This window comes from Lampris incognitus, chromosome 6, assembly GCF_029633865.1.
Source record: "Lampris incognitus isolate fLamInc1 chromosome 6, fLamInc1.hap2, whole genome shotgun sequence".
Lineage (NCBI taxonomy): Eukaryota > Metazoa > Chordata > Actinopteri > Lampriformes > Lampridae > Lampris > Lampris incognitus.
In genome coordinates, this window is record NC_079216.1 from 54608021 (window position 1) to 54629952 (window position 21932).

General features: G+C 45.3%; 1 protein-coding gene across 4 annotated transcripts in view; it reads right to left on the reverse strand.

Annotated features, from left to right (window-relative positions):
• mical3a (microtubule associated monooxygenase, calponin and LIM domain containing 3a) overlaps positions 1-21932 on the reverse strand; it is a 111376-nt gene that overhangs the window by 30442 nt on the left and 59002 nt on the right. For 2 of the 4 annotated variants that reach the window (XM_056281173.1, XM_056281172.1), the window contains exons 17-22: positions 11480-11666; positions 9664-9758; positions 8463-8556; positions 5638-5833; positions 3488-3753; positions 1612-1773 (exon numbers count right to left, since the gene is read on the reverse strand). In XM_056281173.1, coding sequence (XP_056137148.1) covers positions 1612-1773; positions 3488-3753; positions 5638-5833; positions 8463-8556; positions 9664-9758; positions 11480-11666 — 1000 coding nt within the window. Of the gene's footprint in view, positions 1-1044; positions 1108-1611; positions 1774-3487; positions 3754-5637; positions 5834-8462; positions 8557-9663; positions 9759-11479; positions 11667-21932 lie in introns of all 4 variants that reach the window. The other 2 variants (XM_056281175.1, XM_056281174.1) reach the window with 2 other exon arrangements.

Consider the following 21932-nt stretch of genomic DNA (forward strand, 5'->3'; position numbering starts at 1 on the left):
TCTGTACTTTTTGGCAAGATGTCGGTACATTTACATTTATCGGTACATTTATTTCCCAATATATTGATCCCGAATTTTCCCTTTCCTAAAAAAATGTATTGTTTGGCTTTTTACTTATAATTCTAGCAAAGCAAATCAATATTTTATCCTCACTTTGATTTTATTACTTGCAAAATCACGTATTCAAAAATCTAAGTCTTCCGATCGTAAACCATCTTTTTTAATTTTTGAAAATTAAATTACATAACACATTACAACAATCCTATATTCTAAAGACAGGAAAACTATTAAAACCATAGATGTATGGACCCTTTATAAAATGTTTGTGAGCAGATGTGTGACTTCTGTTAATGTTCTGACCCCCTGGCACATTTTTTTTTGTATTTACTATATAAAAAAAAAAGGGAAAAAAAGTGTTTGTGCGCAGGCGCGTGGTGTTATTGGGGTCCACCGGAAGGGCTCTCGACTACAAAGTTTCACCACCAACTACTGGCCTGGCATGCATACTACAGCGTTTTCAGTTGTTTTTGGGTTTTTTTGCGGATCCGTGTGCAAGCGGATCCGTTTTTAGCAAGACCGTTGTACTGTAAACGTACCATTAGATTCAAATTCCTTCAAAGAGGCCATCTACGTGAAGAGGGAACAATCATCCCTGAACCAAGGAGGGGGGCTAAGAGTACATCTGTCACCATCACCAGGGTCCATACGTCACCAGTGCTGTGATGTGGTTGTAGCTATTCCCCAATCCTCTGTGATAGCACATGTGGCCATCTTAACTCTAATTAATGGTCACAGCATTTGCATATGAAACCCATGTTAGATCACCAGTTTCAGTCATTATACCACTGTGCTGTTTATAAGGTTGGGGATAACCTGCAGTCAGCCGAGACTGACGAAGTCACTTAGACGAGTGATGAAATGTTTCTCTAACTAAACTGTGTCCAGCTGAACTGACTCAACTTTTCTGAAGAGACAGAGAGAAAGAGAGTGATAAGAGAGTGAAACTAAGATGGGATCCTGTGATCCCTGCCAAGTCTGTGCTACCTCCAGACACGGACTCCAACCAGACTCTCACTGCCTCATGTCGGATGGAGGTGTGGGCAGGGGCTACACTCAAACCGGGAGATACAGAACAATGAGGGAGAGATGGCAGGGAAATAAACAAGTCAGACAGGTCATTAGACACATGAGAAAGAACAAAGCAGAACATAAAAGAACAAAGCAGAACAAAATTCAAAAGAATTAATTAAAGAGGGGGTTACAGTGTACTGAGGATGTGACTGAAAATGTTTCTGTCCATCCCACACGACCACATTGGCAGCAACACTGAATGACAACATAAAAGGCTGAACACAAAATTAGACATTTCAAGGAAGAAGAAAAAAAACTGCAAAGGAGCAAAATGTGCCAAAAATGACAGATGATCACATACAACTGGTGGGTTAGTGGGGAAGAGGTAAATCCTCCAGACCTGCACACAAACACTCAGACAAAAAAATTGCTGCAGCCACACTGGTTAACACCCTGGTCCCCAATCTCCCCCAAAAGCCTACAGCCTGGGTCTTGCCCCGGCGAAGCCTCCCAAAGGTTGCGCTCCTCTGGGTGGGTTACCTGTGGAGGAGGGCTGCGTGAGCTCAGAGGGTTGAGAGATATGGGAGGTTGAGGCCGCTTGGCCCTCCTTGTCCCCCTCAGAGTCCAGGGGTGTTCTCACCAGACCCGGTATGGCCTGGGGATCTACGGGCTGCAGGACTTGCTGGATCTGTAAGTTCCTGGCTATATGTGGATGACGGGGTTTTTCAGTGTCCCAATACATTATCGTGGGTTGCGGCGATGTGGTGCATTAAGGCGCGGCGGGGTTGCATGAACAGAAGGAAGGAGAGAGGAAGGAAGAAGAACAAAGGGTGAAAAGGTAAAGAATGCAAAGGGGGGGGGGATGAAAAATAAGGCAGAGAGAAAATTAGAATACAGTAGTGGTGCGACAACGTTTTAGGAGCGAGCTGGAGGCTGCATGCACTACAACTGTAACAAAAGTCAGGTCGTTAGACGTGGCACACAAAATTCAGGTGCAAGAATAAAAAAAAGGTTATCGATGTCTTAAATGGGATAACTTGTCACTCTTCATACCAAGCTGCTATAGATAAGTCAAACGCAAACACCTGCAAATATGTCACATTCGTCAGATTAGTAGTTTAAAGCCAAATATTGGAGATAAAGGATATGTTTAACAGCAGCGAAAAAGAAATAAATCTTAAAGTTGCACAAGACTTTTCTCTCCATTTGAAACAATTATCTATTTAAAACTACACATTTTCAAGCACAAAGGGGAAGAAAAAAAAACGCAAAAAAGACCAAAAGATCAGGGAAAGCCTTGAAAAAAAAGAAAACTCAAAACCAGGGGTTATTTCAGCTCCATGAAACGTAGTTACTGCAAACGCATCCACAGGCAGTGTTGCTACCTTTAAATGTACCAACATCCTCTTCATCGGTGAGGTATTTCTCCAGCCAAAGGCCTGACTGGACCTCCCTCTCCCAGGGGCAGTACTCCCCCTCTGCCAGAAGGGGGAGGCACAGCCCCAATAATAACCCACACACACAGAGGTGACAGGGACGCACAAAAGAGGCAGAAGACACGGGAGTGGTGAAGAGGAAGACAGGGAGACAGTGAGGACAACAATGTTTGAAACAGTGACGGCCACAAATGAAACAGATTTCTAGAGTTTCCTGACAAGAGTTTATGATGTCAGACCAGGATGTAAACATACATATGAGGAGGACAGACAAAAACGGCAAGACCAGGGGAAGTTGGGGGATAGCTTGAACGTTGCTTTAAAGTGAAACAATCATCAACATTATCTCTTATCTTACCAGTCGTGACACTGAGCAGTCTTCTGTGTCTCTGAAATGCTCTCGATATTGTGCGGAAAAGTGACTGCCAAGTGACGTCACTGGCAGAAAATCTGTGAGGGTGAAAACTACGACCCCTTACCATGTGGTTTGCTCCTATACCTCCGTTAGGCTACATCAAAATCGACTACCTTGTATATGAAAATTAATGACAGTGCTACATACAGATGTTGTAGCAAATGCTACCAAAATGCCATAAAAAAAAATTACCAATTCACGGTTAGTCTGCCAAAGGCGTCAAAGCGCTACATGAAGATGTTGTAGGGAATGCCACCAGATGCCATATAAAAATGGCAGCATTTGAAAGACACTCAGAAGACTACTCAGTATTATGGCTGCTAATGGAGTGTCACCTCTAACACACACACACACACACACACACACACACACACACACACACACACACACACACACATTCATTATGTTGAAACTCATGATCGCCTCCCTTTAACACAGTTCGGTGAAAGTACTCGAAAACATTTACAAACATTCGACATTGCCAAACATAGCGGCAACACTTACAAAGCACCATTTTGTATCGACAGATAAAGAACAAAATAAAAGATAACTAACACTAACTTACCATCGCTCGACTCTTCATCTTCTCCCTCATCTTCCTCCTCCACTTCCTCCTCCTCATCTTCCCAATCTCGGCTGACTGCGTCGGCCAGAGCCTCATCCTCGCCATCGGCCCCTTGGTCACTCTCTCCCTTCAGCCTGGCGTGAAGTTCGACGGCCTCCTTCCAGGGGACCCCACCGAGGTCTGAGGGGCTGAGAGGCTGCTGCTCCACCTCTTCCTGATCCTGCTCCTCCTGCTCGTCCTCCTCCTCCATGTCCGACTCTGAGCTACTGTTAGAAACACAGACGAGTGACAAGGAGTTAGGAGGACAAGTAACAGAGCAGGCGTGAAGGCGTGTGCACTCACGACACAGCAGCGTGGAAGCAATGCAAAAGATGACTGAAACAGTGGGTCTATTCCTACACTTTGCATTTCAACAAAACGAAAGTTGCGATTTGATTCAACAATCCTGCATGCTTATTTAGAAATTGAAAAAAAATGGGTTTCCTTCCTTTTTGTCCAGATCTTATATGTCTTCAATCCTCGCACCTAGAGGGCTGAGATGATTGAGGTAGTCAAATAACTCCATTCAAAAAATATCCTTGAGTAGGGTTTTCATCCTCAAGTACAAAATGGCAGTTTGACGGTGGGGGGCAGCCATAAGCTTCAAGAAATGTCTGTAATTGAGAGGAACCTAAAATGAAGCAAAACTGAACTCGAGCACGCCTTTCATGCTCCAACATTTGAAGTGGAAGCATGCCGGATTTACTCAAAACCAACCCCTGCTGATAATACAGTAAATTAATAAGACAAACCACAAAACATAGCTATAAGCTACATGTTGCACCAGTGGATCTCTATTGTATCTTACTGTATCTTTTTTAACAAGCTGGAGTGGTTGCCTGCTTTTCAAAATTCGGACCACAATAGTGCATCATCCATCCATCCATTATCCAAGCCGCCTACCCTAGGGTTGCGGGATGCTGGAGCCTATCCTGGCAGTCACTGGGCGGAAGGTGGGGAGACACCCTGGACAGGCCGCCAGTCAATCACAGGGCCGACACATTCACATCTAGGGACAATTTAGTACGCCCGATTCACATGACCTACATGTCTTTGGACTGTGAGGGTAAACCGGAGCACCCGCAGGAAACCCACACAGACACGGGAAGAACAAGCAAACTCCACACAGAGGATGACCTGAGATGACCCCCAAGGTTGGACAACCCTAGGGTTCGAACCCAGGACCTTATTTCTGTGAGACGACCGCGCTAACCACTGTGCCAACCTGCCGCCCCTAGTCCATCATTTAAATTCAGTTAAACCGTGCATGGCAATGTGAAAGTAGGCTACAGAATGGTTTTAACACATTTTACACCACTGAGTAAATTCAACATTGGCTTCATTATTGTGGATGTGAGTGAGTAGCCCATTACCCAGTCCTCATAAACTCAATAGGCAGGCTCCCTATTGGTTCATCAGCGGGCTCATGTTGTCTAAAACTCAATCCAGCCAGCTTCGTCAACACAACGTCCGCTTTGTTTCTCTGAATGGACGGAGCAGCTATATAAATCTTATGTTTGCATGTGACAGGTGAAGTGAAAGGAGCTTAACTGGATTTTGTATCAAATGAGATGTGATATATATCAACACATAAAGGATTAAATGTTTACAAATGTAGTGTAAAATGCAAAATTTCATGACTTAATCTAGTAAAGCCTATTGTCCACCTGGCTGGATCAGTCCTATCTTGCTAAATGCCGAAAGTCATTCCCCAGCTCTGTGGCGTTAGACAGCAGTTCAGAGAAGCATTTGGAAGGCGTATTATTCTAGTAGGATTAAGTTGCAGGTGTTTAGTTTGATTGCATTTAGTCAATTCAATAAACAAAGTTTTGTTACACCAACAAAGTATTTCTCTGTCGATTACTCAACCAATAGTCAAAATATATTCGCTCAATCACACTTCTGACACCAATGTGGAGAGTTTGCATGGAGAACGAGAGGCAGAGATCTCTTTCGATCACAATACCCGTGTCCCATTCTCACCTGACAGGGGAGATACCATCATCAAGAAGGTGGTTCACCCAGGGCGAGGCGTAACCACTGCACTCCGGTTGCGCTGACCCCTGCGACATTACTCAATGGCCAAAATAACAAGTTGCGGCCCTACTAACCTGGATCCCAGGTCGGCGTCGGTCGCCTTGTCCAGCACACTGCTGAGGTTGTGCTCTGCCAGCGTCTCCTCTGGCACCTCCTCCAACTCCTCCTCCTTCTGCAGGGAGAGGCGGTAGTTCTCCAGCTCGATGCGCTCCGGAGTTCCCCGCAGCCGCTTGGGTAGACTGGCCTCCTGCAGCCCATTGACCTCGGGAGCTGGAGTTGGTGACGTAAGGTCGGAGCACAAGATGGAGGCAGAAAAGATGGCGCCAGGGTGAACCGCAGGTTGGGGGGGGGGGGGCCAGGACAGAAGGCAGAAGGCAGGACACCGAGGGCAGAAAGAAGAAAGTACAAAAACATAACTGAGAATCGGGTAAGCACAACAACATTAGAAAGGAGAGAAGTAGAGAGGAGTCGGAAGGGAGGACTCTGCTTAATAGGAACCGAGAGAGATTGCCAGGGGGCATGTGATAAGGCTTTCACAAATGTACATTTCAGGGTAGCGTATCAGCTAGAATGAAACTATGACTATCTTTGCAAACTGGTGAAACAATAGACTTGACTCAAAGATTTTTACAAGAATGTGGAAAAACATTTGACTCTCCAGTTTCATGAAAATGGCACCGAAACCATCACACACCACAAGTGTTCGCTGAGTGTCATCCACCTATGAAAACAATGCCAAAACACTGCCTCTTCAATTTGTGGCGAAATAACTTGGATATACATCATTATACCAAGGACACCTTGCGCTCCAAAGGAAAAATTGACAAAAGCACACTAATTGAGCTCTATAGAGAAATTTATTGCATTAGATCATTTTTTTCCACAGAAAATCAAAACTTTAAACACATGTTTAACCTTACAATAAATCTCTATTGTCTATATATATATTAACACATACAAGGTTGGTGCCTTGCCTTTTTCCCAATCCTAAGAAGCAAATCTTAAAACCTTATTTCCACTTCAAATTATTAGTCTTTAATATTTATTAGGAGATGAGATTGGAATGGATCAGAAAACAAAACTGAAATGCACTCAAGCCAGTTTTTTAATGTCTACTGGTATCACTCCACTTCAATGAGAACAGAACAATTTTCCCTGCATTCCCAGGCACAAAAAAATGCCGGGGAATGCATCAAGCAATGATCCCAATGTGAACCCCTTCGAGGCAAGGAGTCATCAGGCAGTGAAGGTGATATCTGATGCCGTATCTCGTATCCTCTTACATTGAAACGATGACTGAAGGTGAGCGATATTGCACGCGCTGACTTTCCTTTTCCATTTATGTCAAAAGCGGTGCCCCCGCAAATCATCTCAAATATCATGTACAACCTTTCTAGCTTCCAAAACATACCCCGAAACAAAGACCAATGCAGACTGGCAACCCCTCGACCTCTGTATTAAGCACTTTTGTTATTACTGTTACCAAGTTATTAATTTATATTAATTTGCAACATAATTTCCAAATACTCTCCATAATACGTCACACACACTATAATACATAATCCTACACTTGCCACACAATGCAGCAGGCCTACATATTACTTACTAGACTCTGGAGCACTACCAACATGTTTTATGAGTCTAAATAATGAATTCAGATTCAATCTAGTTCTACTGCTACCACACCAATACTCAAGTGTAACACAGATTAATGCAGCACAGTTGCAGTATCGTCTACGGAGCATATACAGGTGGGTGGGGGTTAGCAACAAAATGGCTGGGCGGTGGAGGTTAAGGGGTGTGGGGAAAACAGGGCAGACAATCGGGTCAGTAAAAGGGGGTTTGTGACGATGACATGAGAATCAATCACAGGCACTAATTCGAGCACTAAGATCGCTCGGAGCTTTAAGCAGCTGATAGGAGAGGGGGAAAGGTAAAGCTCACAAAGGAACCAGTCAAGGAACACCAAGACAGGCACTACACACTGCAACATGGCGAGTTTCAAAAAAGGAGGAACACGTACAAAACCGCTAATAGAGCAGTAAATGCAAATGAGATCACACAGGAGAAGGTAAAGGTAAGACAGTCACAGTAGTCCTCTAAAGGTTACAGTCACAACAGAACAGCGCTTGGCCCTCATTTAAAATACAGCCAGGCAAAAAGCAATATCTCAAGTTCACTAATTAACTTTTAGGTTACATTAATTTGTCCCTACATACATGTTATCTTGTCCTACATTTTAATTCAAGAAGGCAGACAGTGCCTCTACGTCTGACAGCCAGGTTAAGCAGCTGCAAGATCTAAAAAAATAAAATAAAATATATCAATATCGCTCTCTAGAGTACAGCCGCTCAAGCTTTAAGAGTTAAGCTCCGATCTTTGCCTGACATATTTTAACTTCCAAGCCAAGAAAGAAGAGATTTAAGATGTGCCATTCAGTTCTAAAATTGGGCTGCCAGAGAGCTGCTCAACTGGCCAAGGCCAATCGCAAATCCATCCATCTAATTCCCCCAAAACTGATAAACAGACAGGAGCAAAAAGAATGCTGCATCTTCGACACAGAAATAAAACAAAACAGAATCAATAGATTTTACATCAACGGGGACATTCAGCAAGCTACAGTCAGTCTATACAGTTTCATCGTATTAGTTGGCAAACTAGTGTTGCAGGAAAGGAAGAAGGGCAGAGACATGCTAGAGGAGGTCGAGCAGAATATTGAGGGTAAAACAGCAGAAGAGGTAGATGCAGTAGGTACACAGGAAGGGGGACTCTAAGGGATTGTGTGCCACCTGGTGGCAGGTCCAGGAGAGGGTGTGGCGGAGAGAACGCAGCCAGACTCCCATACCCAGGGCCAGATGGTGGGGTGCTGCTGCTACAGCAATATAGGAAAGCGGGGTACCTGAGGGCTGGCGCTCGGTTGAGGGGGCTGCAGCTGCCATTGCCCTTCCAGGGGCATCCACCGTCACTGCAGCGGGTGGGGCTGCCTGGTTCTCCTGCAAGAGCGGAGAGAGCTTTCAGCATTACATAAGCCCCTTTCTGGTAATGTGATACTTAATTCCTGCCCAGAAATTTCCTTTTTACTTGCCGCACACCATAAGGAAATCACAGCAGGTGGTCAACTAAAGCCGGGAATATATTGCACAATGTAAAGGTCGATTATAACCATGTTTTGGCTATGATGACTCATCTTCAACATCATGGAGTGTCTGCACCGGTCTGCACAAAATAGGGTAGGTCACCATGAACAGTCAAAATATCCATCCATCCATTATCCAAACCGCTTATCCTGCTCTCAGGGTTACGGAGATGCTGGAGCCTATCCCAGCACTCATTGGGCAGCAGGCGGGAAGATACCCTGGACAGGCCGCCAGACCATCACAAGGCTGACACATACACACACACACACACACACACACACACACACACACACACGTTCCCACCTAGGGACAATTTAGTATGGCCAATTCACCTGACCTACATGTCTTTTAACTGTGGGAGGAAACCGGGGCACCCGGAAGAAATCCACGCAGACACGGGGAGAGCATGAAAACTCCACACACAGGATGACCTGGGAGACCACCAAGGTTGGACTACACTGGGGCTGGAACCCAGGATCTTCTTGCTATGAGGCGACCATGCTAACCACTGCGTCACCATGCCGCCCCAGTCAGAATATGTTATCTTTTAATGTATGCGTGTGTGTGTGTGTGTGTGTGTACATGTGTGGGGTTAAGATTCAAATCTTTCACCTCCACTCAAGCCTTTGACCAGCTGGAGCTATCACAATAATACCAAATGTCCCATTTTTTTTTTTTTACAACTGGAACACATCGGCAAGTGTTTGGAAATTAAGATTGGAAATCAAGACTGGCGCAAAGGCACTTCAGGAATGTGAGTGATTGCCAACAAAGGGGCTCGATTCTGGCTGCTCCAGATGAAAGGCTGTTGGCATGGCTTTATACACCAGTCTATTACCTTGCATAGTGAGTCTAAGCACCAGGGTCTGAAGTAAAGCCAAAAAAAATAAAAATAAGCTGATTCAACTCACAAATGTAATACTTAATCATGCATAATTTACTGCAGTTATAGTGAGCAGGTACCTCAGCACTGATTGGAGTCGAGGCAGGAGCAGGTCTCTTCCTCTGAGCCTGGCCAGACAGACGGTAACAGTAGTGAGGCTTGCAATAAAATTTACCTGTAGAACAAAAAAGACAAACAAGCAATTTAGAATACTTAAATAAATACACAGCTAGCATTTACTATCATTTCTGCAGAAGCACAGTGTTTGTTGTGCATAGTCAAATTGATAATCCTTGTTCTTCTCCCCATTTCCGGCATCAGTGGGCATTTAGGAAAAGCTGTGCTTTACCAGTGGGCTTCAGTCCCACGGCTAACTTGTCTGGGAGAAACAAGCCACTCTGTCCGAGCTAACAATCTGCTGACTGTATGAGCACAACAGAAACCTCCCAGATAGAGATGAATATGAAATAATCAAGAGTGCAATGGCGTCTGCTAGCAGCATGCCAAAGCACAATAACACCAGGGCCAGCTCAGAAAATCGCAAGTCTTCCATAAATGTTTCATAGCATTTTACTTTGTGATTTACACATTCAAAAACGTGTAGACTGATGTGACTGACATTACAGGAGCCCAGGCTTCACCTAGAATTACAAGGAATCATAATACTTGAAAGGAATACAAGTGGAGCATTTGCAAGCAGTGGTTGATAAACAATGTTTCATACATACTAAAGCTGAAGGAATTATTAAGACATAGAATGTTGCATGCTTAACTGCACGCATCTTTCTCTTAATCCATTTTGTTTTCCTTTCATCGCAAGTGTTAGAAGTAATAATTCATCATTGGCATTTGCAGCTTGTTTTTTTTTTGTTGTCCTGCCATCCTTTTTTTGACAGTAGCAAGATTGAGTGAGTATTAAGGGATGCCGGTTACAGTTTACGGTAAGAAGGGTAATGGAGGAGCGTCCAGGTAGCGTAGTGGTCTATTCCGTTCCCTACCAACACGGGGATCTCCACTTTGAATCCCTGTGTTACCACCAGCTTGGCCGGGCATCTCCCCCCCCCACCCCCCTTTCTTACCAATTGTACCCGGCCAATTACCCCACTCTTCTGAGCCTTCCCAGTTGCTGCTCCACCCCCTCTGCCAATCCGGGGAGGGCTGCAAACTACCACATGCTTCCTCTGATACATGTGGCGTTGCCAGCCGCTTCACCTTACAGTGAGGAGCCTCGCCAGGGGGATGTAGCACGTGGGAGGATCACGCTATTCCCCCCAGTTCCCCCTCCCCCTGAATAGGCGCCCTGACTGACCAGAGGAGGTGCTAATGCAGCGACCAGGACACACACCCACATCCAGCTTCCCAACTGCAGAAACGCCCAATTGTGTCTGTAGGGACACCCCGCAAAGCCGGAGGCAACACGGGGATTCGAACTGGCGAGCCCCGTGTCGGTAGGCAACGGAATAGACCCTGGACGCCCCTTGGTCGGGCATCTCTGAAGACACAATTGGCCGTGTCTGCGGGTGGGAAACCAGATGTGGGTATGTGGCCTGGTCACTGCACTAGCGCTTCCTCTGATCAGTCGCGGTGCCTATTCAGGGGGGAGGAGGGACTGGGGGGGAATAGCATGATCCTCCCACGCACTATGCCCCCCTAGCAAAACTCCTCACTGTCAGGTGAAAATAAGCGGCTGGCAACTCCACATATATGGGAGGAGGCATGTGGTAGTCTGCAGCCCTCCCCGGACCGGCAGAGGGGGTGGAGCAGCGACCGGGACGGCTCGGAAGAGTGGAGTGATTGGCCAGATACAATTGGGGAGAAAACGGGGGGGGGGGGGGGGTCAAAAAAAAAAAAGAAGGGTGATGAAAAAAAAGCAAGTCATCTTAATTTTATGCATACCGTCCTCCACATCAAAGGCGTACGAGGACAGTCGTAGTGTGGTTCCACAGTAGTCGCACTTGAAGCAGCTGCGGTGGAAGAACTTCCCCTCAGCACTCAGCCTCTCCATAACGTACACGCGCTTCCGGCAGAAGAAGCAGACATCACTCCCACCGATGTTGGCGGGGAACTCTTTTCTCAGAGAGCCCTAAGGAGGGAGAGGACACCGAATCAAAGTCTGAAGGAAAAAGAAAGAGCCCAAGTGGTAAAGAAGGCACTAAGATTTAGAGGAGAGAAATCTAAATAGGACTCAAGTTCAGAAATTGGGGTGAAAATTTAGAGGGGGGCGGGGATACCATGACAGTAGAAAGACCTGAGGTGGAATGGGATTAATGGATTGGGGGAACACAAAAAGAAAACCCCACAAACATTTAAGGTGATCAGGTTTGCTAATACAACTTTTATACAAGATCCAACTGTGTCCAAGTTACCTTTGCATTTGCTTGATTTTCTGAAATCATCACATCCTTTACGCATATCCAGACAGAAAAGTTGACTTAAAGTTAGTTACTGAGCAAGCACAGTTTTCTACCACAAGATGGCGGTATTAATCTACCCATGAGGGGAGACACTTTGCCACAAGTTAGAATATCAAAACAATACGTTCTGGCAGGGGTAAGAATATAGTTGGTGCAACCACATCCCTTCTACCCCTACTGGCACAACACTGGCTCTTACCAGTTCCCTCTTGTGAAGTAGGGGCTTGGGTTCTTCATTAGACTGAAGTCGACTGGCTAGCTGCCCAGTCAACAAGCTAACGTCCCCTGTGTACATCTTTACATAGCGCTATCATTGACATTGAGAAAATGGAAAAGAGGTTGCAGAATTAGGAGAAGATACGGATGAAGATGAAAAACAAAGAGAAAACAAAGTAATACTGATGAGGTAGGGGAGGACTGCAAAAGGGGGGAAGGAGGTCACATGATGTGCAGCAAGGCACTCACAGCAATTGGCGGTACGACAACACATTCGGATATGAGAGAGAATACAAGTCCAGGTTTGCATGTTTGACTGAACAAGCGTGTAGATGTCTTTGCAGCCCCACCCAACCAATGTTATTTCGAGCATAACAAATGATAATCAGTCCTGGCTTGCAAACTTAAAGCACACAAAAACTTCAGTAACTTTAGACTTGAGTCATGCAAACAACACAGTAAGTCACTGTGGATTTAGTGTTTCACAAAAACCCAGCTGCATTTGGAATATCAAGAGATCACAAGCTAGAATAGCAACTATCCCATTGCAGTGATGAACAGTGACACCCGAGTGGCCCTGTGATTTCGTAAAATCCTGTATAGAAACCACACTTCCACGTACCACAGTCAGGCACATACTGGTGTCATTCATTCCTTCTCATTCATGTTCCCCTTGCACTGCTGTGTGACTAAAAACAATGAGCATTTCACTGACTATTAATGCTTTCAGTTAGTGCTGAGTAAGACAAGCACATACACTACAGTGGTTGGCCATCAACGTGGGCTTTGAACTGATTTACCAAAAAGATTGGCAGAGTCTATAAAATCTGTCAAATTTTGTCCTAAATAGAGCAATAATGACAGGAACATTTGGCACAAAGCAGACCATCCATCCATTATCCAAACCGCTTATCCTGCTCTCAGGGTCGCAGGGATGCTGGCGCCTATCACAGCAGTCATTGGGCGGCAGGCGGGGAGACACCCTGGACAGGCCACCAAGCCATCACAGGCCCCCCCACACACACACACACACGCACACACACATACATATTCACACCTTAGGACAATTTAGTATGGCTGATTCACCTGACCTGCGTGCCTTTGGATTTGGACTGTGGGAGGAAACCAGAGCACCCGGAGGAAACCCACGCAGACATGGGGAGAACGTGCAAACTCCACACAAGAGGATGACCTGGGACAACCCCCAAGGATGGACTACCCCGGGGCTTGAACCCAGGACCTTCTTGCTGTGAGGCGACCAGACTAACCACTGCGCCACTGTGCCAAAGTAAACCACAAAAACTGAAATTAGCAATGGTGAGACAACAGCACATTCTCCTGGGCTGCAGACCCACAACACTGTTCAGTTGAGATAACTCCATCCCAGTTTTATAACAGTGTTTGGCAACCACGGATCTGCAATAGATTAATTGAATTTCTTCCTCTTTGCCAAGACGCACCTTAAAATTAGAAAAACTACTACTACTACTACTTTTGGCTGCACCCGTTAGGGGTCGCCACAGTGGATGAGCCGCTGTGGATCAAAATTAGAAAAACTAATAGGGATAATAACAGTAATAAATGCTGGCATCCATTCAAACAGAGATCACTCGAATCAAGGGCGATCACACCCCAACATGCTGAGCTGAACAACCACTACAAACAAGAGATGACACACTCCCATCATGCAATGTTAACTCCAGGAGACAGGTTACAGTCAGTTTGTATTTCACAGACACTAGCAAGCTTTTAAGTAATTCTCCAGAGACCTTAACTCAAGTTAAGTAGCTTCTAATAGAAAAAATTCAGTGGAAAAAGGTGTCTTTCTCAATGTCCAGGAGCCATGCGGAGGCGCGGTGTGTTAGTGTCGCCACTCTTCACCATTCATTCCCGAAGTTCAGAGGGGCTACCTGTCTGAAGGTGTCGGGGGAGGAGAGGGGAGACTCGGGGGGACTCTGAGCTCGGGCCAGGTGCCATTGTTCCGTAAAAAAACGGGATGGCTTTTTCTTAGGCTCCAAGGAGAGAGGAGAGAGAGATGCTCAGAAATAAAGTTCCTGCTGGAAAAAGGAAAGCTGGCAAGAAATAATGCGGTGAACTAGAGGTGCATGGTACAGAATATCAATCAGCTTATCAGTACCTGCCAATAACGGCTTCAAATGTGTCATTAGTATCGGGACTGACATCCAAGTTACGCCCGATATGTCGTATCAATGTGGCGATATATCGATTATGTGCCGACAGCAACAGCAGGCATTGATGGACAGACAGGTCATGCTTACAGCCTAGAAAGACACACCTGCAATGGGGGCTATTGCTGTTTCGATGTGACATTTACTAGCCTGATTTGAATGGATAAAGTTAATATCTGACTTCACTTGCAATCCTAAAAACTTTTGATAACTGAAGGGAGAAAATTACAAAGTACGGTTTTCACTTGAGACAACAGTACGACGGTCAGGATTTTACACGGCAGCTTTCAAGGAGTGACCTGTTGTAGACGACGTGCCAGAGTAAAAAATGTTTGAAATGTTATGTCAAAATGAATGTCACATATTTTTCCATCCATCCATTATCCAAACCGCTTATCCTAATTTTTTATTTTTACTTTATTACTTTATTGAGCCCCATGGGGAAATTCTTCCTTTGCATTTAACCAATCCTAGCTGTGTAGCTAGGAGCAGTGGGCAGCTGCCGTGCAGCACCCAGGGACCAACTCTGGTTCGTCTTGCCACGCCTCGGTCAGGGGCACAGACAGGAGTATTAACCCTAACATCCATGTCTTTTTGATGGTGGGGGAAACCGGACCCAGAGAAAACCCATGCAGACACGGGGAGAACATGCAAACTCCAGACAGAAAGGACCTGGGATGACCCCCCCAGGGTTGGACAATCCCGGGGTTCGAACCTAGGGCCTTCTTGCTGTGAGGCAACAGCGCTAACCACTGAACCACTGTGCCGCCCAGGACGAGGGTCACGGGATGCTGGAGCCTATCCCAGCAGTCATTCATATTTTTCCATTAAGTTGAAAAAACTTGTGCTTGTCTCCTTCAGCGACTGCAAACAATGTAGTGTTGAGTTCAGTAATAAATCAGAAAAGGTACTAATAAAGCAGTTTTTTATAGATGTTTTGTTTCTGCATCACAGATACAGCGTAACGACAGGTAAACTCCACTGGTGGAAACTAAGACACATATGCTGGTTGTATTGCTATGAAATGAAAAATATAGGTATCGCTATCAGCCAAAATGACACAAGAAATTATCAATTATCGGCAAAAAAAAGTCAATATCGTGCATCCTTAGCCAAAACATAAGAAAGCTTAACTTGAAAACTCTGGGACTAATATAGTCTTCTTAGGATCTTGTTGACATTTTCTGAATCATTATTGGAAATGAACAACATTGTAGTGTAGATGTATAGAAAGGTTGGTCGTATTGGTAAATTGTGAAGACTATGGCGGGTGAGAATGTTTCACCTTTGGTTTTGCTGGCTTGCCTTCAAACTGAGAAGTCAGTTGTTCGGCCCTTTCCTTAACACTAAGTACATGTAGGGGCATTTGGTCATCAGACCGCAGAAACCTTGCAGGCTCCTGAAGAGAAACGAATGATTAGAGCCCCCCCCCCCCCCCAAGGAGAAATGAGGTTTTTTTTTTTTGAAAGGTTTCTGAAAACATTCCCTCTGCCCAAGTAGCTTGTCATTATGACAAGAAAAGGCCGCTAGCTACTGTTTAAGTATTTTCAGCTGACACCCTCATAGCGGCGTAAACACAAACGAGTCAATTATAAAGGGGATGGTCGGAAATTAGTAAGGGAATCTAGCACTCATTCAAAACTAAATGTTAATGTCCTTTTCTTTGCAGTGAGTCATTCTGAATTCGTTTTCTAGGGTGTTGGGGGATAAGCATGTCTAAAATCTGGGTAAATGAAGAAAAAATCTGTCAAGTTCTCCTGGATATAATGGAAAATACTATCGCGATAATCATTGGAAAATTTACACGATATCGATTTCTATCACGATATCTGCTTACATGCACTAAAATACTTTGTTTCAGAAGCTAACTGACATTCATCACATTTAACTCTTTGGTTAAGTATAATATCAAACCAAAACTCGTTTTCAAATAATTCAAATATTTCAGATCTCATTTAGTAAGAAATTTTAGGTCATGAGATTCTCATTTGCATTAATTCAGACAAGTGAAATGTCCGTCAAGTTCGAATCAATCAGATGAAAGACAGTTAGTCATAGTGTCAGTTCCAGGACAGCAACTTGCTAACCTTTCTGGGACCTTCAGGAGAGGAAAGAGGGGAGGGGAGGCCCGGGTTTGGGCCTTCGGACAAGTGCCATTGCTCCATAAAGAAACGGGAAGGCTTTCGCTTCGGCTCCAGGGTGAAGAAAAAACAGAGGCAGGTTGGTTGAAACAAAGAATTTGATGAGAAGATGGGAATAGATGCTGACTGACAGCCTGTATCATTAGAATGAGCTGGCATGGTAAAATACTATACTGTGTAAATGCAACAAAAATTCAGGGATCTAGACAGAAATATGTTCAGGTCTCATCCATTATGCAACTCAAATTAACAAAGAAACCAAACAACATTTAGCACAACCTACTGTCTAATGCCCCTTTTCCACTACATGGTACCGGCTCAACTCGACCCCCCCTTTTTTCGTTTTCCATTACTGGAAAGTACCGGCATTTTGGTAACTGTTACCAATTTTCTGGTACCACCTTTGTCGAGGTTCCAGAAAAACTGGAGCGGGTAGCAAAATCAATGCAGACCTCTGATTGGTCAGAGAAACGTGTCACTGTGTCATCAACGTGCGCATGGGATATCACCCGGCATCTTTAAATACCGAAGTGGAGTTATCTTAAAAGTACATTTTTAAATTGAAAACCATGCGTCGCTATGACAACCAACTACACTGAGGGAGTACTGTTACAGTAATGGAAAATGACACAGAAGCGAGTTGAGTCGAGTTGAGCTGGTACCATGAAGTGGAAAAGGGTATAATGGAACCACACTGTTAGAAAGCAGCATCAATCTGTGACGCTTACATCTCAAAAATCACTCCAGGAAACATGGTTACCACAACGTGCCCATGCATGGTGTTCACCTTTGATGGCTTGTCAAATTTTCCTTTGAATTTAGATATTAGACAGTCAGCCCTCTCCTGTATGCTCGGGATGTGAATGGGCCCTGGGTCCTCTAGGTACAGTGGGTCCCACTCCTGCTGAAGAAACTCTCCTGAGACTCTCTGATGAGTAAGCCGGAGGGACCGACACTTTAAACAGCACAATGACCCATTGTAAGGAAACTCAGTGGTTTGCTGATGTTTATCGCGCACACACACACACACACACACACACACACACACACACACACACACACACACACACACACACGCACACACACAGATCTGTTGGTTGATATGTCAAGATCCCCTAAAGGTCAATGAAACGAGCCAAATTACTCACAACACAGAGTTTTAGTGGTCATGGGCTGTAAACACATCCATGCAACAGCGATTACTCTACCTCATATGTCAGAGGCAACTGGTTGTATTCGGGTACCCCTTCCTTTGGACCCTTACCACACTGATTGATGAGCAAAAAGAAAAAGAAAAAAAGCACAACATATATATTCAACACTTCGCGTCCAATGAAAACATTACCTTCTGCAATACGGCATTGTTGAGCACTGAATAACAACATGCTTGAAACTATTCGATAGGGCTAAATGCTATATCGCTTCGGCATCCACATCACAACATACACATGCAACAGCCAAACGGCTAAAGACGAGATGTAAGGTATATCACATCCCATTACGTCTCATTATCCCAAAACTTTTTCAGTGCTTGATGGAAAATGAAAACTAGCAGGGTCTGTGTTTTTCATGAATAATCTTGAAGAAAAGCAGTCTAGTCTATATACTAATAGACAACATAATTTAGTCTGACTAAACAACTTGTGTGTTACTGTCTTACATGTGTGCTCTGCGTGCATAGAGAATTCCCATTCACGATCGTTCTCGGTGAGGACAGCGATATGAAGTTCACAGTAATCTCCTGAATACTTTCTAGAACCAAGTACATCCATCCATCCATCCATCCATCCATCCTCCGACCCACTTATCCTGCTCTCAGGGTAACGGGATGCTGAAGCCTATCCCAGCAGGCAATGGGCGGCAGGCGGGGAGACACCCTGGACAGGCCGCCAGGTCATCACACAGAGCTGACACACACACACACACACACACACACAATTTAGTATGGCCGATTCACCTGACCTACATGTCTTTGGACTGTGGGAGGAAACCGGAGCCCCCGAAGGAACCCCACACAGACACGGGGAGAACATGCAAACTCCACACAGAGGATGACCTGGGACAACCCCCCCAAGGTTGGACTACCCCGGGGGCTCAAACCCAGGACCTTCTTGCTGTGAGGTGACCGCGCTAACCACTGCGCCACCGTGCCGCCCCACACTTTCTAGAACAAAGTGTGTTATAAATACTGTGTTGATTAGGGACTAATCTGGATTGGTGGGTGAGTAATAACTAAATGGTGTCATGGACAATGGCGTCATGCCCCACTACCAAGATCCTCCAAATCTCAATCACTTTACATGAAGCCTCAAGACCCACCTACACACCATTCAAGCATGAAAACATGCACCCTCTCTCATATTAACAAACACGACCCGCTCACGTTGGAAATAAAGGGCTACACAAAGTTTATTTTCTCAAGTCTGTGGCAACCCTAGGGAGTTATTTTGGGAGAGGAGGAAAATAAATCACTACAAGATTTAGTCCTCTACACAAGACAACACACTGCAGAGGTCTAAACCTGAGCAAGAGACGTGGTTAAGGAGGGCTTGTTTAAAACAAAACTGGGGTGGGGCGGGGGCGGGGGGGGGTCAGACTGTTGGTTACCAGATTTGAGGCACAGATAGACAAACTGTGTGTCACCTGTGAATGAAGAGAGAGCGAAGAGGTGGAGGAAGAAGAGGGGAGCAGAATAGTTTTCTTTGGGCAGCTCCGAGGGGCCGAGCCGGACAGCTGATCTGTGCTGCTTCTGGCCTTGAGAGAGGAGGACGATGATGAAGATTATCATGAAGAATGGGATGAGGGATCATCGCTCAGAGAGGAAGAGGGAGGCATAATCCTAAGCATTTCTTATTCAAATCAAAATGTATTACTTACGGTCAATTATATATATGCAAAATCTATTTTCAGCAAAATTTTCGCTGTTAAGAAAATAAAAAATAAAAAATAGGGGAAAAAAATCTAACCACAACCACTGGGACGTCCAACAACCCTGGATTAGGTTATCTTGGTGTGTTACTGCATTAACATTTATGTTAACCAAAATTGGATGTTACACACACACACACATACACACACACACACACCACCCACAAAGTGTGTGTGGGAAATAAACCACTCTACACCAAGGTCCGACAGCTGTAAGAGAGGTATTCCCAAAAGGAAAAATTATCCATTGGCCAGCTATGAACAGTGCCATAAACTCTAAAGCATTGGCTACGGAAACTACAGGACACATGTAAAATCCGGTCTAAGACTTCCTGCCCAAGACTGTGTAAAAAGAACTCAAGGGAATCACTTCTGGAGTTATGAAGTGAAACAAGGACAGAACAAAACTGTTCAGTGATTTGGTGAGGAGAGAAAGACTTCATGCATTCAGTGCAGCTAAGGAGCCACTAAAGTGGGTTACTATGTGGGAATGACTCTTAAAGGGAAAAGTGTGGGGCGTCCGGGTGGCCTATTCCGTTGCCTAGCAACACGGGGATGTCCGGTTTGAATCCCCTAGTTACATCCGGCTTGGTCGGGCATCCCTACAGACACAATTGGCTGTGTCTGTGGGTGGGAAGCCAGATGTAGCTATGTGTCCTAGTTGCTGCACTAGCGCCTCCTCTGGTCGGTCAGGGGCGCCTGTTTGGGGGGAGGGGGAACTGGGGGGAATAGCGTGATCCTACCACACGCTACGTCCCCCTGGCGAAACTCCTCACTGTCAGGTGAAAAGAAGCGGCTGGCAACTCCACGTGTATCGGAGGAGGAATGTGGTAGTCTGTAGTCCTCGCCGAATCGGCAGAGGGGGTGGAGCAGCGACCGGGGTGGCTTGGAAGAGTGGGGTAATAGTCGGGTACAACTGGGGAGAAAAGGGGGGAAAATCCACAAAATAAAAAAAGGGGGGGGGTGGCCTTAGAGAATCCATCCTGTACACTTCAAAGGGAGAAGTGCTGTACTCTCCACAGTTACATATACTTTAAGTATTAACAGTTGGGTTTTCGGCGAATTAGCTAAGCAAAAGATTCGTAGTGAGACGTCATCCGAGAATAGTCGCAGATTAAATCCCCTTAAAGCTGAAATCCGGGATTTTCACCATTAATAGTTATTTAATCTATCTGGAACATGGAGTCAAGTTACATAATACTAACTGGCATCTTTACCATGGTTGGAGACACTCTCGGTATACTGTTGTTGATACTTCTAACCGGGTAGGATGAACACTGTGCAGCGCCAAATATGTTCCTACTCAAACGGGGAGAGAACTGAAACATAACAGCGATGTGGTGATGCTTCATTTGCTTCAGTGAATGCTTCGTCACAAATAAAGATGATTCTGATTCATTTGGACAGTTAATGTACCAATTACTTTTAATCTTTATTTCTGTTTGCAGCCCACGGTCTTGACAAAACAGCCTCCTGATACCCAAAATGCAATGCCAAAACATTCCGTGATTTGATACACAGCAGCAAAAACAGAAATAAAGATTAAAAGGCAAATCTAGGCTTTGTGTGTTCAGTTCCATGTTCTACATGTTGTTGCTATTACGGCGGCACAGTGGCGTAGTGGTTAGCACGGTCGCCTCACAGCAAGAAGGTCCTGGGTTCGAGCCCCAGGGTAGGCCAACTTTGGGGGGGGATTGTCCCGGATCGTCCTCTGTGTGGAGCCTGCATGTTCTCTCCATGTCTGCGTGGGTTTCCCCCGGGTGCTCTGGTTTCCTTCCACAGTCCAAAGACATGTAGGTCAGGTGAATCTACAACACCCATCCATCCATCCATTATCCAAACTGCTTATCCTGCTCTCAGGGTCACGGTGATGCTGGAGCATATTCCAGCAGTCACTGGGCAGCAGGTGGGGAGACACCCTGGGCAGGCCACCAGGCTATCACAGGGCCCCCCCACACACACACACACACACACACACACACATTTACACCTAGGGATAATTTAGTATAGCCGAGTCACCTGACCTACATGTCTTTGGAATGTGGGAGGAAACCGGAGCACCCGGAGGAAACCCATGCAGACACAGGAAGAACATGCGAACTCCACGCAGAGGACGACCTAGGACGACCCTCAAGGTTGGACTACCCCAGGGCTCAAACTCAGGACCTTCATGGTGTGAGGCGACAGTGCTAACCAATGCGCCACCGTGTCACCCCTACAACACCCAACTGTCTCATACCATTTTTCATTGCCCCAAATATTCACATTATACACTGATCACAGACTACACAACCTATAACGTCACTCTTGTTAGACTTTTGAAGTCAATAATTATTGGTTGACCAGATATATAGAGTGGACTCCCTCTTTTACTATGGCTCCAACAAGCAGTCATAACACAACCAATGGGCAGCTTCTACTGAAACTGAAGGATTCCTGCAGACTACATCAGAGTGAGCCT